The sequence below is a fragment of the Vulpes lagopus genome, chromosome 3 (assembly GCF_018345385.1).
Source record: "Vulpes lagopus strain Blue_001 chromosome 3, ASM1834538v1, whole genome shotgun sequence".
NCBI lineage: Eukaryota > Metazoa > Chordata > Mammalia > Carnivora > Canidae > Vulpes > Vulpes lagopus.
This window is the reverse complement of record NC_054826.1, coordinates 117,240,914-117,259,215: the sequence shown is the minus strand read 5'-3', so window position 1 is coordinate 117,259,215 and position 18,302 is coordinate 117,240,914. Positions and strand designations below refer to the sequence as shown.

Genomic DNA, 18,302 nt, shown 5'->3' with positions numbered 1-18,302 from the left:
TGGCTGCTGACCCTCTCTGATGCTTCAGCCCGGGATCCAGCCACTCACTCCAGGATCACGGAGGAGCCCGAGGCTTCCTTCTACCTGAGGGATGTTGGCAAGGAAGATGGGAAGGCACTCCCTTGACTAGGTTACATTCTGTGAGGCTCCCTCCTAGCCGACTAGAGGTTATTCTTGTGGGTTCAATGAGCTAAGGTGTCATTTTTTATTTTTATTTTTTTTAAGGTGTCATTTTGAGGGAGCCCATGTGGCAGGGAACTGTGGACGGCCTCCAGGGCTTGCAGGCGGCCTCCAGGGTTTGCAGGTGGCCTCCAGGGATTGAAGGCGGCCTCCAGGATTTTCAGGTGGGCTTCATTCAGGGTTTGCAGGTGGGCTCCAGAGATTGCAGGTGGGCTTCAGGGTTTGCAGGTGGCTTCTAGCTGAGAGCCAACCAAACTTGGGGCCCTCTTTCAGGACGGAGGGCAGTGGGGAGAAGTTGGGAGGCTCAGGACTCGGAGTCCATGTGTAAAACCGTATTCTCCTCACATAGGGAGGTGACACTTGAGAACAGAGAGGTCTTTCCTGATTCCACATCTGGGCCACACGCCAGATTCAGAGGCTGCTAACACCGAGGGCAGGGGCCCCGCACTCACTGTGAGCGACCTCAGAAACTCTGAGGGAGGCAGGATGGGAGGTGGGAGTGGGGCCTTCTCCCGCGTTAGGCCCTGCAGCTGGGAAGGCTTCTGGGCAGAGGTGGAAGGAGAGGCCTTCCTGTGAGCTGCCTGCAGCGGATGGAGAAGATGGTACCACTGTGCCCTTGGCCACCACAGGACTCCTGGCCACTTCACACTGTGGTGGTGGCTCTTGAGCTTCCACCTGCATGCGCTTCCTCTTGCCTCCTCTGCACTGAGTGCCCCATTTCCAAGTCTTTCCTTCCCAGAAAATGGGAATTCTTCTTGTCTGGCTAAGAAACATCCTGGCCCTCGGTTTCTGACTTGAGAGCTTCTGGGTTCCTGTCCCCGCACACCTGCAAAGTGAGTGGTTCTCTCTGTCCTGCCATTTCCATCATTAGCTAACTGTGTCCCATAGGTAATCAGCTGTTTCCTCCTACTTCCCAGGGCTGTCTTCCTCCCAGGGAGAGACTAGAACTTTCCTGGCAAAGTGTTGATTCAAACATATTGGCTCGGTCTGTCCCCAAAGAGTGGCATTAGGTGACACTGATGCTGTTAACACAGCCAGGAGACTGGCTATCTTGGGAGCGTGTGAAGTGCAGGTCGAGCAGGCAGTGGCGGGGCCACGCCGAGGGTTGGTTTCTGGGGCAGTGAGTCAGGGTGGCTGGTCCTCCCACAGTCCCAGAGCTAATGTGTGACCTGTCCAGCCTGCGGAGCATGGTCACTGATGGGGGAGGCAGCAGGGACGCTTCTGAGCCATGACTTGGTCTCTGCCCACGGGAAGCTGCTAGAAAGCAGAGAAGAGAAATCCCAGAGCACCGCGCTCCTCATGGTAGAGGTAACAGCTAGGGCAAAGCATCGGGACCCAGGTTCTAGATGTCAACACCCATCTCCTGAGCACAGACAGGTTTACCTGCGCTCAGCCGGCCCCCTTCGAAGCCACCACCTCTGGACCATGTGGGAACACACAGAGAAAGGCAAGGCCCCACTGCAAACCCATGTCCAGACCTACAAAACTACAAAACTACGAAAGGGGCACAGTGGCAGCTCAAGTTTTTCTGGAGGATCTGCTACCATAAAAGACGACCAGAAAGGACGGCCAAAAGTCTTTAAGAGCTTTTTAGTGTTGCAATTAAAAAAATTGTTCTTCATGAAGAAGCAATTTAGCCGAACATTCAAGTATCTTCTAGGTCCTTTCAGATTCTTGCACGGGGATGGGGGGAGTGGGCAGGGTGGCAGGGAGTGTCACAGTGGTGTCAGAGGAAGGGCTTCACAGTGGAGTCTGTGAAAGGGGTCTTTTCCAAATGGGCTTATTGGAAAGGCATGCCTGGCAGTGACAAAAAAATAAGGCGGCCTGCAAAATGGATTTCTCTTACAGGGAGAGAGATCCAAGGGATTTATCTCAGGTTTATGAACAGAGGGGCTTGTAGTTACTGTATTTGCCCCACATGTGTTCATACACTGGAACTCGGCTGGAAACCTTGGAGGGTCCTAACCATGCCAGTGGGAGGGCAGCATTAGTGCAGACACCTGCCAGCGCCGCGTGCTAAGTGAAAAGGGCCCCTAAACTGTCAGGCCAATCCACTCTCTCCAACAGCTGGATTTTCAGAAGGGGTGAGAAGTTGGGGGGAAGCCAAGGTGAAAAGAAGACCAGACCGAATGGTCCCTCCACTCAGACAAGTCACAAAGATTTGGAAAACTCGAATTAGATGCTTGCTTCGTAAAGTTTATTGACAACTGTTTGGTCCCAACACACAAAACAGCACTTGAACCACAAAAAAAGTGTTCAAACAAAGTAGACGGTTAAGAAAAAAAAACATCTCTTCCCCCAAGCCCAATCTGAAACAAACAGTGCAAGATGGGAAAGGGGGTTGTGGTGGTAACTTTTTCTTTTTTTTTTTTTCCTTTAAACAGATATATCTAATCTGGTACATCTTTCCACCCAGAAATAAAGAATTTCTTTGTCTTAATTCTCATACATTATTTTGTCACATCATTTAATTAAGCCTCTGGATAAAAAAATAGATAGCAATCAGACTGGCCATTTGTGGAGTACATCACGGACACAACAAGCTCACGCCATATTCTCTTATCTTCCAGCAGCGACTGTTAGGGCCACACACGCGTCCCAGACTGACTGGCGATCCCAGCAAACAGTTCGGTTCGGCCACACTCCCATGACAGTGCGTGCCTGCAGGCTCTGTTGCCCAAAGCAGCTGCTCTGAGACTGTTCCTCGTGACTTGTAATGGTACCTCTGACGTTTTTAGAATCAATCCCGCATATGCGAGCAAAACTAAAGTCCCAGAGTGCAAATTCAGCCTTAAGAAGTCTCAGAATAAGGCAACTGAGGTTCTCAACACCAACTTTATCACACTGTTTAAAAGCTTCTTAAAAAGAAAAAAAAAATTGCACATCGGCATTTGACTTCCTGCCGTACGTACTATGTCTGTAGAAGAAATGCCTTCATTCGTAGAGGATTCGCACAGGGCCATAATGCTTGGAAGGCTTTTCCAGTGTTGTTCCATCTTGACTGGGGCCATGTGTGAAGAACTGGGAAATCACTGGCTTCATTTTAAAGATTTTGGGGAACAAAAACCTGACTTGTAAAAATCTCTCTTATAGCCCTTGTTTTGTGGCATTTTATCAAAATGCTGGCTATGAAATCAGAGCCCATTTTCTGGCTTTCTAGAAATTACAGAATATAAACATTTTCCCCAAAAGAAACCATCTCAGTAGTGGAAGACCTTATGCCAACTGGTTCTTTCTGCTCTATGAATGAATCCGCCTTTTTGCCCAACAAATACAACCCATTGTAAATGTCAGGTTTCTGACAGGAGGGGTGGGAGGCCACCCGTCACCGGATGCCTCTGCCACCTCGAGGCGAAGCTCGGTCCACAGGGCAGTGCTCCCTCGTAAGGCTGGCTTTTCCCAAATGCCAACATCAGACACCACAAAAAACCCAACATGCTTCCAACTGCGAGAAGTAACAGTAAAAGCAGATGCTATTAAAAGACACTGAGCCAACATAGACACACACACGCGCGCACACACACACACACACACACACACACACTTGCTCACACTCCACATAAAGCTTCCCAGCTACCAAAACCAGGTTTAAAATTACAAATACAAGGTTAAGATGATCAACCTTGGCCTTCACACGTATAGATAGAATTTCTGTCTCTTCCTAGTGGAAAGAGTATCGATATCGCTCCTGTCAAAGCACCTTGCCCCTCAGCTCTGATTTGTAATTTATGCATTTCATGCATATTTTAGAAAATCAGGCTCTCTTCCCAACATTGCCGCTTGACACACAATACTGTGTGCTGGAATTCAAATGCTGACTTTAAATTCATGACACCAAGACCATCTCCTTTTCCTTAACCTAAATCCGTATCACACTGGAACGTTAACATAAAAGGGAAGCTTAAAACATCCTCAACGTTCTAGAAAGCTCTGACATGGCACCCCGAAGTGGAAACATTTTTAAAAATTTGTGATGAAGTCACATTTGTCAACTACAGACATAGTTCAATAAGACAAACAAGGCACGCTTACAAGTCACATGGACGCCAGGAACCTTCACACCCAACCTGAAAATACATTCTCCCCACCTCGCCTGCCCTTCTGCTTCCGCGTAGGAACACGCAGGGCCGTGGAGCAGGCTTTGCTGCATCACACACTCTGCACTGGATTCATACTGTCTGGAAACACCAGCAAGCAAAGGCTGAGAGGCTTTCTTATGCTACATGTAAGACTCTACCACGAATGTGGCTTGAATGGAAGTAAAACCATTCCTTCTGAGTTCTCACTGCTTTCTTCTCACAGAACACCATTACATTTCATAATAATTCAAAAAAATTTGGTAAGATATATATATTAAGGATTCCTTAACAAATGCCAAGAGGTTTTTGGGTGTTTTTTTTTTTTTTTTTGGCTTGTTTTTTCCAAATAATTAGGAGAGAAGAAAAAGAAACACTTCAGCTCTAAGCTGTGTTCAACGTAAAAGAAACAAAACGTTATGGGATACATCTAAAGATGAAGTAAGTGGCTTCTAGGGGGTCTGCATTCAAACAGAAAAGGCTGTGTTTTCTGAACCCACTTTTGTGTGCAGAATCAGACAGTGTTTCCCCATCCTAATTCTATGTTCAAAACGCGAGTCAAAGCTTGGTTATAGGTGCAAAGGAAAAATTGGCTGCCAATTTTACTCTATTTTTGGGTTGCTTTTTGGCTGGGCTTTCCACGGGGTCCTTGCTGGGCAGTGACTCTGAGGTTTCCGAGGAGGGGCAGGGAGGCACTGGGTCAGCTGCTGAGATGCCAGAGGAGCTGGAGTCTGAGGCTGGGTGGTTGTTCTTTATTGGTACTGGGATTTCAATTTTCTCTGCTTGGTTTAAAATCATAATTTCTGTAAAGATAAAAAAGCAACACATTCAGTTCTAAGACCTATAAGATGTGCTGGGTTTTTAATTTCAAAAAATATTCTTAAAGTCACCCACCAAACATCATGCCCTTGTTGCAATTACATACCAGTCACATGGCCAACATGTTACGTGAGTCAGATATTTATAGATACACTGTACCTCAGCTTTCTCTGGAATTACAAAGTTTTAGAAAGCTTCATTTTGGGCTATAACTCCATGGGCAATGGTGTAGAAATATCACCCACCCCCCCACCCCCCATGTGGATTATTTGCCCATTCATTCTGTCAGGTAAAGATAGGACATGACCCTCACGGGACCTAAAGACTCTCCCCTGAGGGGATCCCTGAGTGGCACAGCGGTTTAGCGCCTGCCTTTGGCCCAGGGCACGATCCTGGAGACCCGGGATCGAATCCCACGTCGGGCTCCCTGTATGGAGCCTGCTACTCCCTCTGCCTCTCTCTCTCTCTGTCTCTTTGTGTCTATCATGAATAAATAAACAAAATCTTAAAAAAAAAAAAAAAAAGAAAATATATATTAAAAGAAAGACTCTCTCCTGACACAGGGCTTCAGTGTCAGGAAGCCCTGGCCTGTACCGCTGACAGAGGACTGTACCCTGCGTGGCTCTAAGGTGGGCAGGGACAAGGAGAGATATGCACAGAGTCAGAATCACCCTCAAATATCCAGGCAGTGAAGCACAGCCATCTCCCCTGTGTTTACAGGCTGCTCTTCCTCTGGTCGAGCCCCAGGTACTGGGCGTGCCGCGCACACACAGCCAATTTTGCTTGAGATGTCATGTACCTCAGACTCCCACTGCGTGCGCCAGGGGCCCTGGCACCAGAGGCACAGAAAGGTCAGAGTGACGGAGGGATGCAGATTCCCAGCTCCCTTCTCAGGCGGGCACTCGGGAGAAGTGCGGACAGAACTGCCCACGCCAGAGAGTAGATCTCTCTTTCTGGTCACATGTGGATAGACGCTGAACTCACGTGGACTAAATGCACCAAAGCCACAGCCTGTGCGGGAGGCTGGAGTTGGTCTCGTAACAACTGCAGCCTCCTAGGGGAGCCCTCTCCTGCTTCTGCCACAGGTTATATCTCCCAGGAGCAGAAGCAGGTTTGAGTTTCCCCACCTCCTGCATTCCAGCCTCAGTTCTTTCATGGGGCAACACGAGGCTGTTTCCCCTGGAAACAGAAGCAGAGCGGAGAAGAACTCATTGTGACAGATGAGGGAAGGGCCTGGACAGAGCAGGTGGGCCATCCTCTCCCGAGGTGAGGCAACACAGCAGCAAGACAGGAGGCCTGGGGTTCAAATCCCAGCTCAGCCACTTCCCAGTCCAGCAGCCTGGGCCTGGTGTGGTCTCTGGCGGCAGGCCAAGCTGCACCAGCCCACCGTGCCCTACGCTCCAGGGCTGAGGTGAGGAGGAGGCAGGAGTGTGCCTGTGAGCCTTAGCGCAGGATCGGACACAAGGGGGCCACCCAAGGCAGGCACCAGGTCGATGCCCTCAGCAGTGGACTTCCTGTCCCTTCTCAGCTCACCTGTGCAGGGCCCTCCCTCCCCTGCTCATACCCCAGGAGGCCCCAGTACCAGAGCAGTCACTCAGCTCTGCGCCAGACCGGAGCTGCTGTGCCTTTAGAAGGCCCAGGAAGCCCTCCGCGCACACCTCTGTGGGCTTCTCCATGGCTCAGCCACATCATCCCTCCAGACCTGCCATCATTCCGGGGCTTGCTGCTCCCCAAGCCACCCAGGGCTGTGAACATAGTTTTGCAAGGAAGACTGACTGGAAAACAGGGTCCTGAATAATCAGGGCAGGTATTCTTGTGCCTGAAAACGTAGCTTCTCCCTACCTCCGTCAAACTTTTTACCGTTCTGGAATCGTGCTTTTATTTTTTAACCCACAGAGAAAATCCCCCCGCAACAACACCGTGCATCCTTACCAGAAGGCTCTTGAGGGTGTTCCTCAAACTGAATGAGATCAGCAGATTGGAGGATGACGGGATCTGGTCTCAGCTGAGGGGACGGCAGGCAGGAGGGGACAGGTGCACACAGGAGGTCCACAGGAGAGTCGTTGGTCAGGCGGAGAAGCTCCTGTTCTGCCTGGTGGGGCCCTGGACAGAGAAGGCAGGCCGGGCTCGACTCAGGGCAGCAGTCTACCACAAGTCTCTGCCTGAGGCTTTCTCTCTTGGCCTTCAAGATGAAAAAGGCCAGGAAGTACTCAAGAACTCAAGGTTAACAGCAACAACAAAGCCATTAACAGAAAAGTCTGGGTCACTCTGGTAAAGGAAATGCCACAAGCCCGGATCTCCCGATTTGTATTCTCAGGAACAGCAATACCCCAAGGGGTCACAGCCAAAAAAGGGCAGGGGGGCGTAGTGGGGGGGGGGGTGTTCCACAGTCAGTTTCCAAAGGGGGAAATGACAGTCCTTGGAGGAGGCACAAGATAATTAAAATGAGCACAAGCTCCGAATTTTAAGACTTGGGCCCCAGTTTCATCACTCCCTTGCTGAGTGATCCTGGGTAAGTTCTTTAACCTCTCAGAACTTGGGTTCCTCATTTGGAAACTGGAGGTAACCCCCCTGCAGGCTGTGTTGACAGCTGAGGGCAGGGTGTGCCATTCCCTGCTTTATAAAATGTGAAATGTGTCCTCCACACACAGACCACAGTAATGCTTCCAATTAGCAATTTACAGAGTCATAGAAAGATAGAAGTCTCATCCACAGCAATGGGTTCAAGACTCAGTGAAGTTACAATTGCTATAGTGCTCAAGTGAGTCAGTTTGAGCTTCCAGAGGAGGCTCCACATAAAATCTGAGTGAGTCAATGTTTTGGGTATTATTAATGCATTACTACCAAGTCTTTCCCAGGGAGGCCCCGTGACAAAGACTCTTTCCTTGATCCAACTTGAGCCTGGCCCTTTCAGCCCTCTTCTCCATAAGGCCTTGACCTTGGTTTTCTGTGTTTGTCTGGTCCTTACTGAGCCCACACTTAGCAACCATCTTGGGAAGTCCGTTTTGCGAGAATACCCCCCTCCTGCCCCTCCAATCCTTGCTCTTTGATCAAGGTCCTCATTCCTCCACCCTGATATCTCCCGGTGATGTCCGCCCACACTCACGCCCCCTCACTTTGCTCCTTGACTAAAACATCTCTGCTCCTCCTTGTACTCAGAATTGACCTCCATCTCCCTCCCCGGGTGCAGCAAAGTTGACCCTATTGAAATCGTCTTAAAGTACTGTTTTAACAAACATCAGAAAAATTTTTTCCTCTAACGTCTGAACTGAGCTGACATATTGTCATTACAGGGGTGTCAACCTCCTTCAAGAACCTGAACCAGGAACCATAAAATGCTATCAAGTGCAGGCTGGTTTTTCTGTTATCAACTGAATACCACACTGTTTCGGAAAATGTACCAAGACTTAACTTGAATGAATGAAGATGGTCCCCTGCTGTCCTTGATTCCCACCCACTCCCAGCCAGTTCTCTGAGACTTTCACAAGCTTGGCTGGGTTTTGCCTTGCTTACCATCGCTGCTTGCTCCAAGGGTGAGTTCCGAGGCTATGCGAGATTCAGGGGCCACCAGAATGTGCTCTGTGGATGAAGGCTGGTTTTCAGGATGGGTGGGGGCCAGGCTGAGTGAACTCAAACGACCTGGGGGATCAAGAGCACCCGTCAGAGGGAGAAGTCAGTGAGAGAACTGGGATTTCTGAAGTGGGGAGGGGATGGGGGCTTACTTACTTTTCATGTCATTTTTTAACACTACAATTCTCTTATGACCATGTCCTTTTATCCAGACCACCTGCACACAAGACATACTACTGGTTAAGCAGTGGAAAAGGAGGGGAAATAAGCCCTAAATCCAGGAAGAATGTGACCTGTTGTGGTGACCCTAAATATATTAGAAATTAGAAACCAATGCCAAGGAAAATGCCTCTATACTTTCTTTAGCTTTTAAAGTAACAGGTGGCAGAAACATGCCCCTTATAAGAAGTGTGGTCTAAAAATGGTGCGATTCAGCTTTAAAAATATTTTATGGCTTTTAGAAAGACTATCTCCCCTACACCAGTTCTGGTCTGTTAAAGATGACAGTTATCACACGAGAGTCCTTACTATTTTCCCCAGAAACTAAATATTCCATAAAAGAATTCATGCAAAACTTCCAGACCTCTCAAATTAAGCTCCCAGTCCTAATCCTGAAACAGAGTCCTCTCTCCACCTCAGCCAAGCAAGAGAAGGAATGGAGGCTGTTGGCTCCCGGCACTTCCCAACATGCATCCGTCACCAAGTCCCCACCCAGCCTCCCTGGGTGCTTTATTGCCCCTCGCACAGGTTCAGTCTCATTCTCACTCTCATCTGTGCTCTGGCCATGGCCAGGGTACTCACCAAGCTCCCTCCTCCCCTCTTGCTACTCTGGACACCGTGGTGACATTGGTGCCTTTCACACACAAACCTGAGGCTCCCCACTCCTCTCTTCCAGGTCATTCTACTTACCTGGAGGAGCAAGGCCCTCCATGCATGAGCTCTAACTCCACTGGTGGGCCCCTAACTGGTTTTTAATGCCCTCAATATTCCACACTACTTGTCACTACTCTGCATCTGCTTATGTGGTCCCCTCTTCGTCACATGGTTCATTTCTATAAATCCTTGACATTGCAACTCTGGAAGGAACCCCGAGTCTGGGCATGGGCTGTATCCACCCAAGGCTGCACTGACCACACTGCCTCTTCACCTGCCAGGTGCCCTTATTCTCCATTATCTGACAGCTTTCTGAGGAAAAGGGGCTAAAACTTACTCACCTGGCATACAGGAATTTAATAAAGGCTTGTAGAATGAAGCAGAAACGCTAAAATTGTTCCTTTAATGCCAATAGTATGTTTTTTGAAATGCCTGCCATTTTCTTCTCCAGGCAGCATTTCATCACTGTGCTCAGGAGAGTGAACCTGGGGCTCTCCAGGAAGATGCTCTCTAAGCAGCTCAGAGGACACCCACCTGCGGAATTGCTCCCAAGAGCTCCTCCACGCTACTGTAGCCATAGGTCTTGGGTTGCAGTGTTTCTCCGACATACTTGGTATAGGCCATGGAAAACTCATGGAGAAAAAGCTGCTGGTAGTGGTAAGTATGAAGTAAAGACCGCACGTTCTTGGCAAACAAATACAGGCTTGTGAGCTTCACACACTCTTCGGTCTTATCATTAGTGAAAACCTGGTTCAAGAGAAAATTGTGGTATTAGAAACTTCCAGAGTGACTGGCCATGCCCCGTAGGAGCCAGGGCCTCCAGCTGAGAGTGAAAAGGTGCCAAGTCAATTCGAAAATGGGCAATAAGCCTGGGAAGAGGGGGTGCTCATTCAAGGATCTCCTTTGCTTTGAACAAACTTCAGTACTATCTGTGTGTCGGGGATGGCAGAGGTCTGGAAACTGTGTCAGGAAGGAGGGAAACTGGCAGACTTGGGGTCTCAGACTGAAGGACAGAATGAGGAGGGAGCAAACCCCCAGAGAGAGAGAGAACTGCATTGGACAGCAGGGACTGCAGCCAATGAACCCCCTCTCCCAAAGTGGGGGTCTGAGGAACGCTGTGCTGTGGGATGGGGACATTAGTCTTTAAAAAGGAAGGGGGGCAGTAGGGGAAGAAACCCCAAAAGCTCTTCTGGCCTCAAGTAAGCAAGTTTCTTTACCATAAACCTTTTCAGACTCTTAATGTGTGCGGAGAATCTCCAAGGGAAGGGGTACTTCCCAATCCGAGCTGGCCACGGAAAGCCTTCCGTCTTGGATCATCCATTTACGCTGCCTAGAAGCACTGTTCACTTAATAGGTAATTAAAAGAGTCTCGAAAATGTTGGATTTGATATTGTGAGGACAAACCAGAGCTGGACAGTAGTCACAGTAAGAAAAACAGATTTTATTCAGGAACTACTGCAATAAAAGGAAAGAATCTCAGTGCAGAATTAGGCTCAATTCTGAATATAGCAAAGAAAGTGGAGATTATAGGTAAAGTGGAAGGGGGTGTTGGGGAACGGACAATTACTAACATCCAAAGTCGTGTTGTCATCTAGAAGGCGGTTCCCAGGAGCCCGGCCCGAGTTTGGCCAAGGACAGTTTTTGTCCACATCTCTTAACTACTTAGTCATCACTCACATGGTTACACAGTAACACTCTTTTCCCCATGTTGCTGGACTTGACTGGTTAGTACCCTATTTAGAATCACTATCTTTTGGGGGACTGTGTTAGTTTTAAAGTTGCTTTGGCTTCATAAAGTGAAGTGGTGAGGTTTTTTTTGGTTTTGTTTTTAACATGGCTTAGAATGATTTTTAGAAGTTGGTAGTTATTCTTTAAAGTTAGTGAAAAATCCAACTGTTAACCTATCTGGTCCTGGTGTCTGTTTCAGTGGTAAAATTTCAATGATCTTACAGCCTCCTTTTTGTAACTAGTCTAATTTTTAACTTCTTGGGGTCAATTTTGATAATGGGGGGTGTGTAGAGACCTCATCTATTTCTGTAGTATTCTATGATTCTTCTCATCTTAAGTGCTATTATTTTTTTTAAAAGATTTTATTTATTTATTCATGAAAGACACACACACAGAGACACACACACACACACACACACACACACACACACACAGAGAGAGAGAGAGAGAGAGAGAGAGAGAGGCAGAGACACAGGCAGAGGGAGAAGCAGGCTCCATGCAGGGAGCCCGAAGTGGGACTTGATCCCAGGTCTCCAGGATCACGCCCTGGGCTGAAGGCAGGTGCTCAACCACTGAGCCACCCAGGGATCCCCCTTAATTGCTGTTCTTAAAAGGCTACCCAGGTGACCAATATTTCTTTCTGACAGAGCCCCACCCCTACCCTCTGCCCCAACATCATCTACCTTATTCAGAAAGAACTAACAGTAGCAAACTGCAGCCTGGAGTAGCATGAAAGCACCCTAGCTCAGGACTCAGGAGGCCAGGGCTTCCCTCTTAGCTGGGCACTCATTTGGGCAAGGTGCCTGCACCCCTGCTCTGCCTCATTTGTTCAACAACAAAATAACCGAAAGGTCCCTTCCCACGTTATACCCTCTAACTCAGGCCATCAGGTGATCCAGGAACAGTTCAGCAGTTCTCAGTAAGATGGCTCTACAGAACTGTGAGCATGCATACCTCCACTAAGTAGGGCAGACTCTTCAGAAGTTCAGTCAACGTCATGAATCCATATTCACAGGGGTTGAGGGGAGCACTGTGGGTAGTTTCGTAATGTCTCTTGAGCTCATCGACAGAAAGGTGAGTGGCTCCTTCCCAAGACATCAGCAACACCAGCAGCTGGGCAGTGAGGGCACGCAGAGACTTGCGGTTGATCAGCTGAATCTGTTTGCCCGACTCCATGTCAGCAATCTGGGGGAACAAGAGTCCCAGAGTTTCCCAGATTGAGAATGGCACACTGGGCCACAGCCACTGGCTCAGCTACTATTCTTGGGGCTAGGGAGACCAACACAGGGAAAACCTCTACTTCCTTCTCTTACACGGAAGTGAACGTGTGAGTTTGTTTCCAGCTGCTGTGGCATACCAGAGCAGGGACTGCTCCCTCCCTTTCTGCTGGTCCACAATCAGGTGGCCATCAGTACCATCCTCTCTTAGGGCACTCCTTCCACTCCCCTATGCAAGGAGGTGAGACTGGCCGCTGGCATCCCGGGGCCCAGGCCCCTGAACTGAAGGATGCTGCACTCAAGAGGTTAGTCTGGACTGCAGGTGACAGTCCACAGGGTTGTCCACATACTCCACATTTGTGCCCCAGGGACTAGACTGGGGTGGGGACTGAAGGCCCACTTGGACTACAGGCATCCACACTAATCCATCATCACCAGCCAGCAAGTGGGTATTTTCCTATCTGACTACATGTCTATCCCTTGATTCTCTCTGGTTCTTGAGATACAGGGTTGGAGTGATGAAGTGCAAATGGAAGGGGAACCTTCTGGAAAAGACATAGGTTATCGTTTGGGGACCAAACAGCATGTGAAGAAACAAGCATTTGCTAAGTGGGAGCCGCAGGCCTCGGGCAGAGGAACAAGTCTGTGAAGCGAGCCATCCCTGGATTTACAACAGGCAGAGCTTCAGCATGCACGCTGCTTAGGTGTAGGTAGGCAAACCAAGTTTACTGTCACAGAGTTTCCCTCTGTCAGGTTTCCTAGCCAAGACCACCCATCTCAGTGCCTCAGTAAGGGCTGGGTAATCACAGACTCACAATCTCTGGGGCTCTGGGTTCTCAGAGGCAGAGAGAGGAAAGTAGCACTTGAGAAACCATCACACTCCCAGTGTGTCCCTGGTTTGGACGCTCACCCACAGCCAAAGCAGGAAGTTAATTGGGTAAACCCACCACCCCACTTATCAGGGCTACAGATTTGTGGAGATTTTGATGACATGCTCACAGAAATGCTCACAGAAGAACCTCTGTGAAGGTTCTTCTCCCCATCACCAGACAGTATGTCACTGGATCCCTTCCATATCTGTAAGCTGGGCTGACCCCCACTTGGTGGTATGTTTCACCTTCCACTTCTCCTTCCTTAAAGTGAGTTTTGTGGTCTCGTGCTGGAGGCAGCTTGAAGCCATCTAGCTGCTCTTGCCAGGGCAGGAAAAAGGAGTTACCCTCTCCAACCTCCTGTTATCAGCAACTAAGGTAGCCATAAGCCTTGCCTGCTTCTAAATCTACTCAAGTGAGTCAGAATCTGGAGGGGGAAAGAGGGAGAAAGTGATGACAGTCTCCCCAAAACTTCAGAGACCACAATCCACTTAGAAGGATACACCTGAGAAGAAACACCCGTGGATAACACAGAGATCTCCTCAGTTCAAAAAGATGTTCCAAGGCCCCTTGACAAAGAAACACACAAGAGCAAGACCAACACTTTTACCTGCCAAACCACAGTCATCTCCTACTACCTAAATGTATTAATGGCATACAAAGCACTGCCTGTGAAGCAGTAAATAGTGCCAGGTGTGGACAGAGACATGTGAAGCACAGGTAAGCATCCTGGCAATGATGATGCCACCACATATTGTCGTCCATAAAAATAAAACCCTGCTCACCTTTACAACATGGCAGAGTTTCTGTGTTAAAGCTGAAATTGAACTGACATCATAGTCTTGGAGACGAAATGTGTAACCAAAGGTTTTAGCATATTCTGTAAGTAGATCTGTCATCATGAGGCAGTTATCTTTTTGGGACCGAAGGAGTTTGACAAACTGGGCAGCCAGAGCTTTGAAGCGTTCCACCTCTGTCAACGTGAGGATTTTTTCTTCTCCGCATTCTAATACCTTGGAAAACACAGAGGAGGAGGAAGGCAAGAGTGAACATGTTATTACCTTCATGGAATTAAATGGCAGAGAAACATATACAGTCAGTGACTGAGAAGCACTTCGGCATTCCTTCATGGATACAGAGCTTCAGTTTTGCAAGATTAAAAAGTTCTGGAAATTGGCAGCACAGCATGTAATATATATACATATATACCTATTTTTTAAGTAGGCTCCACAACCATCATGGAGCCCAGCACGGGGCTTGAACTCACGACACTGAAATCTTGACTTGAGCTGAGATCAGCAGCCCCATGCTTAACAGACTGAGCCACCAAGTACATATACATATACACCAAGTACAAATACATATGATGTATTTAATACCAGTGAACCGCATGCTTAAAGAGGCTTGAGAGGTAATGTGTATTTTAAGATACATGAGAAAAACCTGAAAAGCACTTTAGGTGTCAAAAATAGTAATTCTGATAAAACAAGAGAAATCTAGTTCAACTTAGCAATGGCTTAACAGCTAAGCATTCCTACCACCTTGTATACTCTTGTCCCCACCTCCAACCTAAGATGTGAAAAGTATGGTGCTAATAGAAGGACATCCCATTTAAGAAATCAAAATATTTCATCTTTTTTTCAAGAATTATCTGAAACAAATTTGAAGAATGATTTATTTATTGAATAGGAAAAAAAAACCCCTACGTTTACCTAAAAACACAAGTGAGCCAACGACATAGCTTCTCTGAACGAAATATTTAAAGTTTTCCTCCTATTTCTTAACTCTCTGCTTCCCAGGAAAATAGGCCTGAGGGAAAAACAAACATTTCCCCCATATATTGTTCAGAAAAACATCATTGGAATCTCTTCACTCACTTGTAAGATATCAGGTATGGCTTCAAAAAGTTCAAGTAGTTTGGTAAAACCATAGTAAGCAAGTTTGCACTGCCGGCCAAAGTGGTGGTGGTAGGAGGGGATGAATTTGTTAAAGGGCATCCGGAAGTGTGGCTGGTGCCGCAGCAAATCCACTACATCCTTGGAGAACTGTTTTGTCCTTTCTATTTCATCCTGGGTACGCTCTTAAAAAAGAAGGAAAGAAAGAAGTCACAGTTTTCTTCCACTTTTTTTTTTTTTTTTTTTTTTAAGGGGACTAGCTACTGTTAGGAAAGGTCATTTATTACTGTCTAATAAAACCTTATTCACGAGACCCCCTATGCTAAGAGGATGATTCCTAGCATGTATATTGGAGGGTAGAGATAAAGGAGGTTTCCAAAAGAATTTGTATATGTTGAAGAGTTACAAGATCCTAGAGGTCCAGGGATGGTTAACCTAAGATTGCCTTTTGCCCTTAGCAAAATATTAACTTCTAGGCAGTTCCTAGAGGGACGTAACTCTGCCTTTTTAAAGGACTTGTCAATGGGCTGTAAATTCTAAGGAGATTTAATTTTTTTTTTTTTTTTGCCTTTGTTCCCCATATCACAGATACTGGGTGTTTGGGGATAGACAGGAACTGTCTATATTATCTTCACAACTCTTCTGCAAATCTCTCCTAAAATTAAAAGGTTATTATTTTTAAAGATTATTTATTTTAGAGACAGTGAGAAATACAGTTTGAGCAGAGGGAGACCCCACAGAGCTGGGAGCCCCATGGGGGGCTTGTTTGCATGACCCTGAGATCACAATCAAAGCTGAAATCAAGAGTTGGCCGCGCAACCAACCAGTCACAGCCAGCCACAGCCGGCTTAACATTTGTGTTAAGCTTTACTGCTATAGTTAGTCCTACCCCAGAAGCCAAGGGATATCATCACTGCCTTCTGAACACATTCAACCTGAAACAAAAATGTTCATGTTCTCTCTCTGCAGAATGGTTTTCAAATGCATTCAAGGGCACAACACCAGGAAGTCAGGGGACTATCACGGAATACTATGAAATACACATCTTGCAAATACACATATACTGGCTTGCAATTTCGCCTTGCAAGCTAGACGTATTTTCTCTAGCTCCTTGTCCCCGACCCCATCCCATATATATGAGTCTAACATGCATCCAGGTCTCTGTACTTATAAAAGCGGCCTAGAAATTATTTTTGTAAAATCACATTTCTCAATAGCCACATACTTTTTGTTTCTTCTTCTGATCTTCAGTTAAAATTGCTAGCAGAAAAGAGTATCAGGCAATGAAAGTTTAACAAAAATACAGGGAGAAAAATCTTCAGCTTCCATTTTTGTTTCTATTTTTAAATTAGAATTGGGAAGACTGACATTACTCCAAAAGCTTTGGAGTATTATGATTCCATGAACATCAGTGTTCTGCAGGAACACAGGTTAAGAATCACTGATTAATATTACTGGGAAAACAAGACAGTAGATAGATGTAATTTCACCTATCCCAGCTCCCAGACCTCAACCAGAATGACCAAAATGTGAAAGATAAAGCAAAACATTTGCTTGAATCTTCTTTCCTTCTCAAGAGTGCAGTCAAGTAGCTCAGTTAAAGACAAGAGATAAGCAACCAACAGCCATGGTAACTGACTCTCAGCTGGATAACTGTGGTGTCAATAGCCACAGACAGGCTGAAGAAGGCATTTCAAGAAAGTGCTGCTTATGCCCTTTCCCCCACTACACTGAATTCTAAAAGACCAGCTTGCTTTTCTTGTTGGCAAATGGCTGCATCTGCTCCAAAGAACCTTGGATCCACTGTTAAGTGAGAGTTCTCACACTGCACTGTGTCTATGGAATCTTCAGAAACCACAGAGGTGGTGGGGGAAGCATAAAGGATTCTGTGTTAAGATAACCACTGAGATATGCAATGATCTTCCAGCACATTTACGTCAACATACCTCTTTTGGGGATACAAATCACCATTTCATTATCTTGTTGGGATAAGCAGATGGTTGTGTCTGGGATCTCTGATACAATATCGATCAACTCACAAACACCGTATTCAGTAACATCCCAGTCTTTTGAGAAACACCTAGAATTTAACCATGGAAATGGGTAAATAATGAGAAATATCACTTGCTTAATTAACTTTCTAAGTGTTCCAAAAGAATGGTAAACAGAAAATGTTAATTATTTTAAATTTGTGGGAAGAAAACGTGTTTTAAATATTTGCTTTTCTCTCCCCCTTTCTCATCAACTTACCAATGATAAGCCTGTGAGAACTCCCTCACAATGACCTGTTTGCTGGCTTGGGATTTGAGAAGTTTTAGTAAATCCTGAGTAAAGCGCTTCACCTGAGCCCTGTGGGTAAGGGTCAACAAACGTTTGGAGCCCATTCCGAGAATCTGCAAATCAAATACTTTTGATTATTTACACTTGTCAGACCTTGGCATGTATTGACTTTCTAGCTGATGGCATTCTCTCCCACCTGTTGCTACTCTCAGAGAATAAGTGCTTTTATGTATGATATCTGCATTTTAAACACATGTAGATCAACAGAATATAGATGGTTAAAATGATCAACAGATCAAGTGCCTGGGACCTCCATTCCCTTTCTGTTTGCCCTTCATGCTCCTTCTCAGAGAGTCACGAGTATAGAAATAAAAAGCTTATTATTAATCTACGCAACTAATTTTGCCTGCAACTAATTTTACCTACACCTACAGCTAAGGTGTTCCAAGTGATTTTATAAATGGAAAACTGTTTTATAGGTAGGATATAGAAAACTCTGAATTGGGACGCCTGGGTGGCTCAGCAGTTGAGCGTCTGCCTTTGGCTCAGGGCATGATCCCGGAGTCCCAGGATGGAGTCTCTCATCAGGCTTCCTGCATGGAGCCTGCTTCTCCCTCTGCCTATGTCTCTGCCTCTCTCTGTGTCTCTCATGAAAAAATAAATACAATCTTAAAAAAAAAAAAGAACACTCTCAATAAGGCAAAGACTCCTTAGGAACCAATGCTTGTGTCTCTCATGAATAAATAAATACAATCTTAAAAAAAAAAAAAAAGAACACTCTCAATAAGGCAAAGA

General features: G+C 46.6%; 1 protein-coding gene across 9 annotated transcripts in view; it reads right to left on the bottom strand.

Moving 5' to 3' along the window:
* Positions 1 to 2,355: 2,355 nt before the first annotated feature.
* The window catches only part of MARF1 (meiosis regulator and mRNA stability factor 1), a 39,585-nt gene continuing 23,638 nt past the window's right edge, over positions 2,356 to 18,302 (bottom strand). For all 9 annotated transcript variants that reach the window (XM_041749012.1, XM_041749013.1, XM_041749017.1 and 6 more), the window contains 10 exons: positions 17,478 to 17,620; positions 17,174 to 17,307; positions 15,210 to 15,412; positions 14,118 to 14,345; positions 12,201 to 12,431; positions 10,053 to 10,265; positions 8,802 to 8,862; positions 8,589 to 8,714; positions 7,008 to 7,178; positions 2,356 to 5,059 (listed from right to left, as the gene is read on the bottom strand). In XM_041749012.1, coding sequence (XP_041604946.1) covers positions 4,815 to 5,059; positions 7,008 to 7,178; positions 8,589 to 8,714; positions 8,802 to 8,862; positions 10,053 to 10,265; positions 12,201 to 12,431; positions 14,118 to 14,345; positions 15,210 to 15,412; positions 17,174 to 17,307; positions 17,478 to 17,620 — 1,755 coding nt within the window. In that variant the 3' untranslated portion in view covers positions 2,356 to 4,814. The remainder of the gene's footprint in view (positions 5,060 to 7,007; positions 7,179 to 8,588; positions 8,715 to 8,801; positions 8,863 to 10,052; positions 10,266 to 12,200; positions 12,432 to 14,117; positions 14,346 to 15,209; positions 15,413 to 17,173; positions 17,308 to 17,477; positions 17,621 to 18,302) is intronic.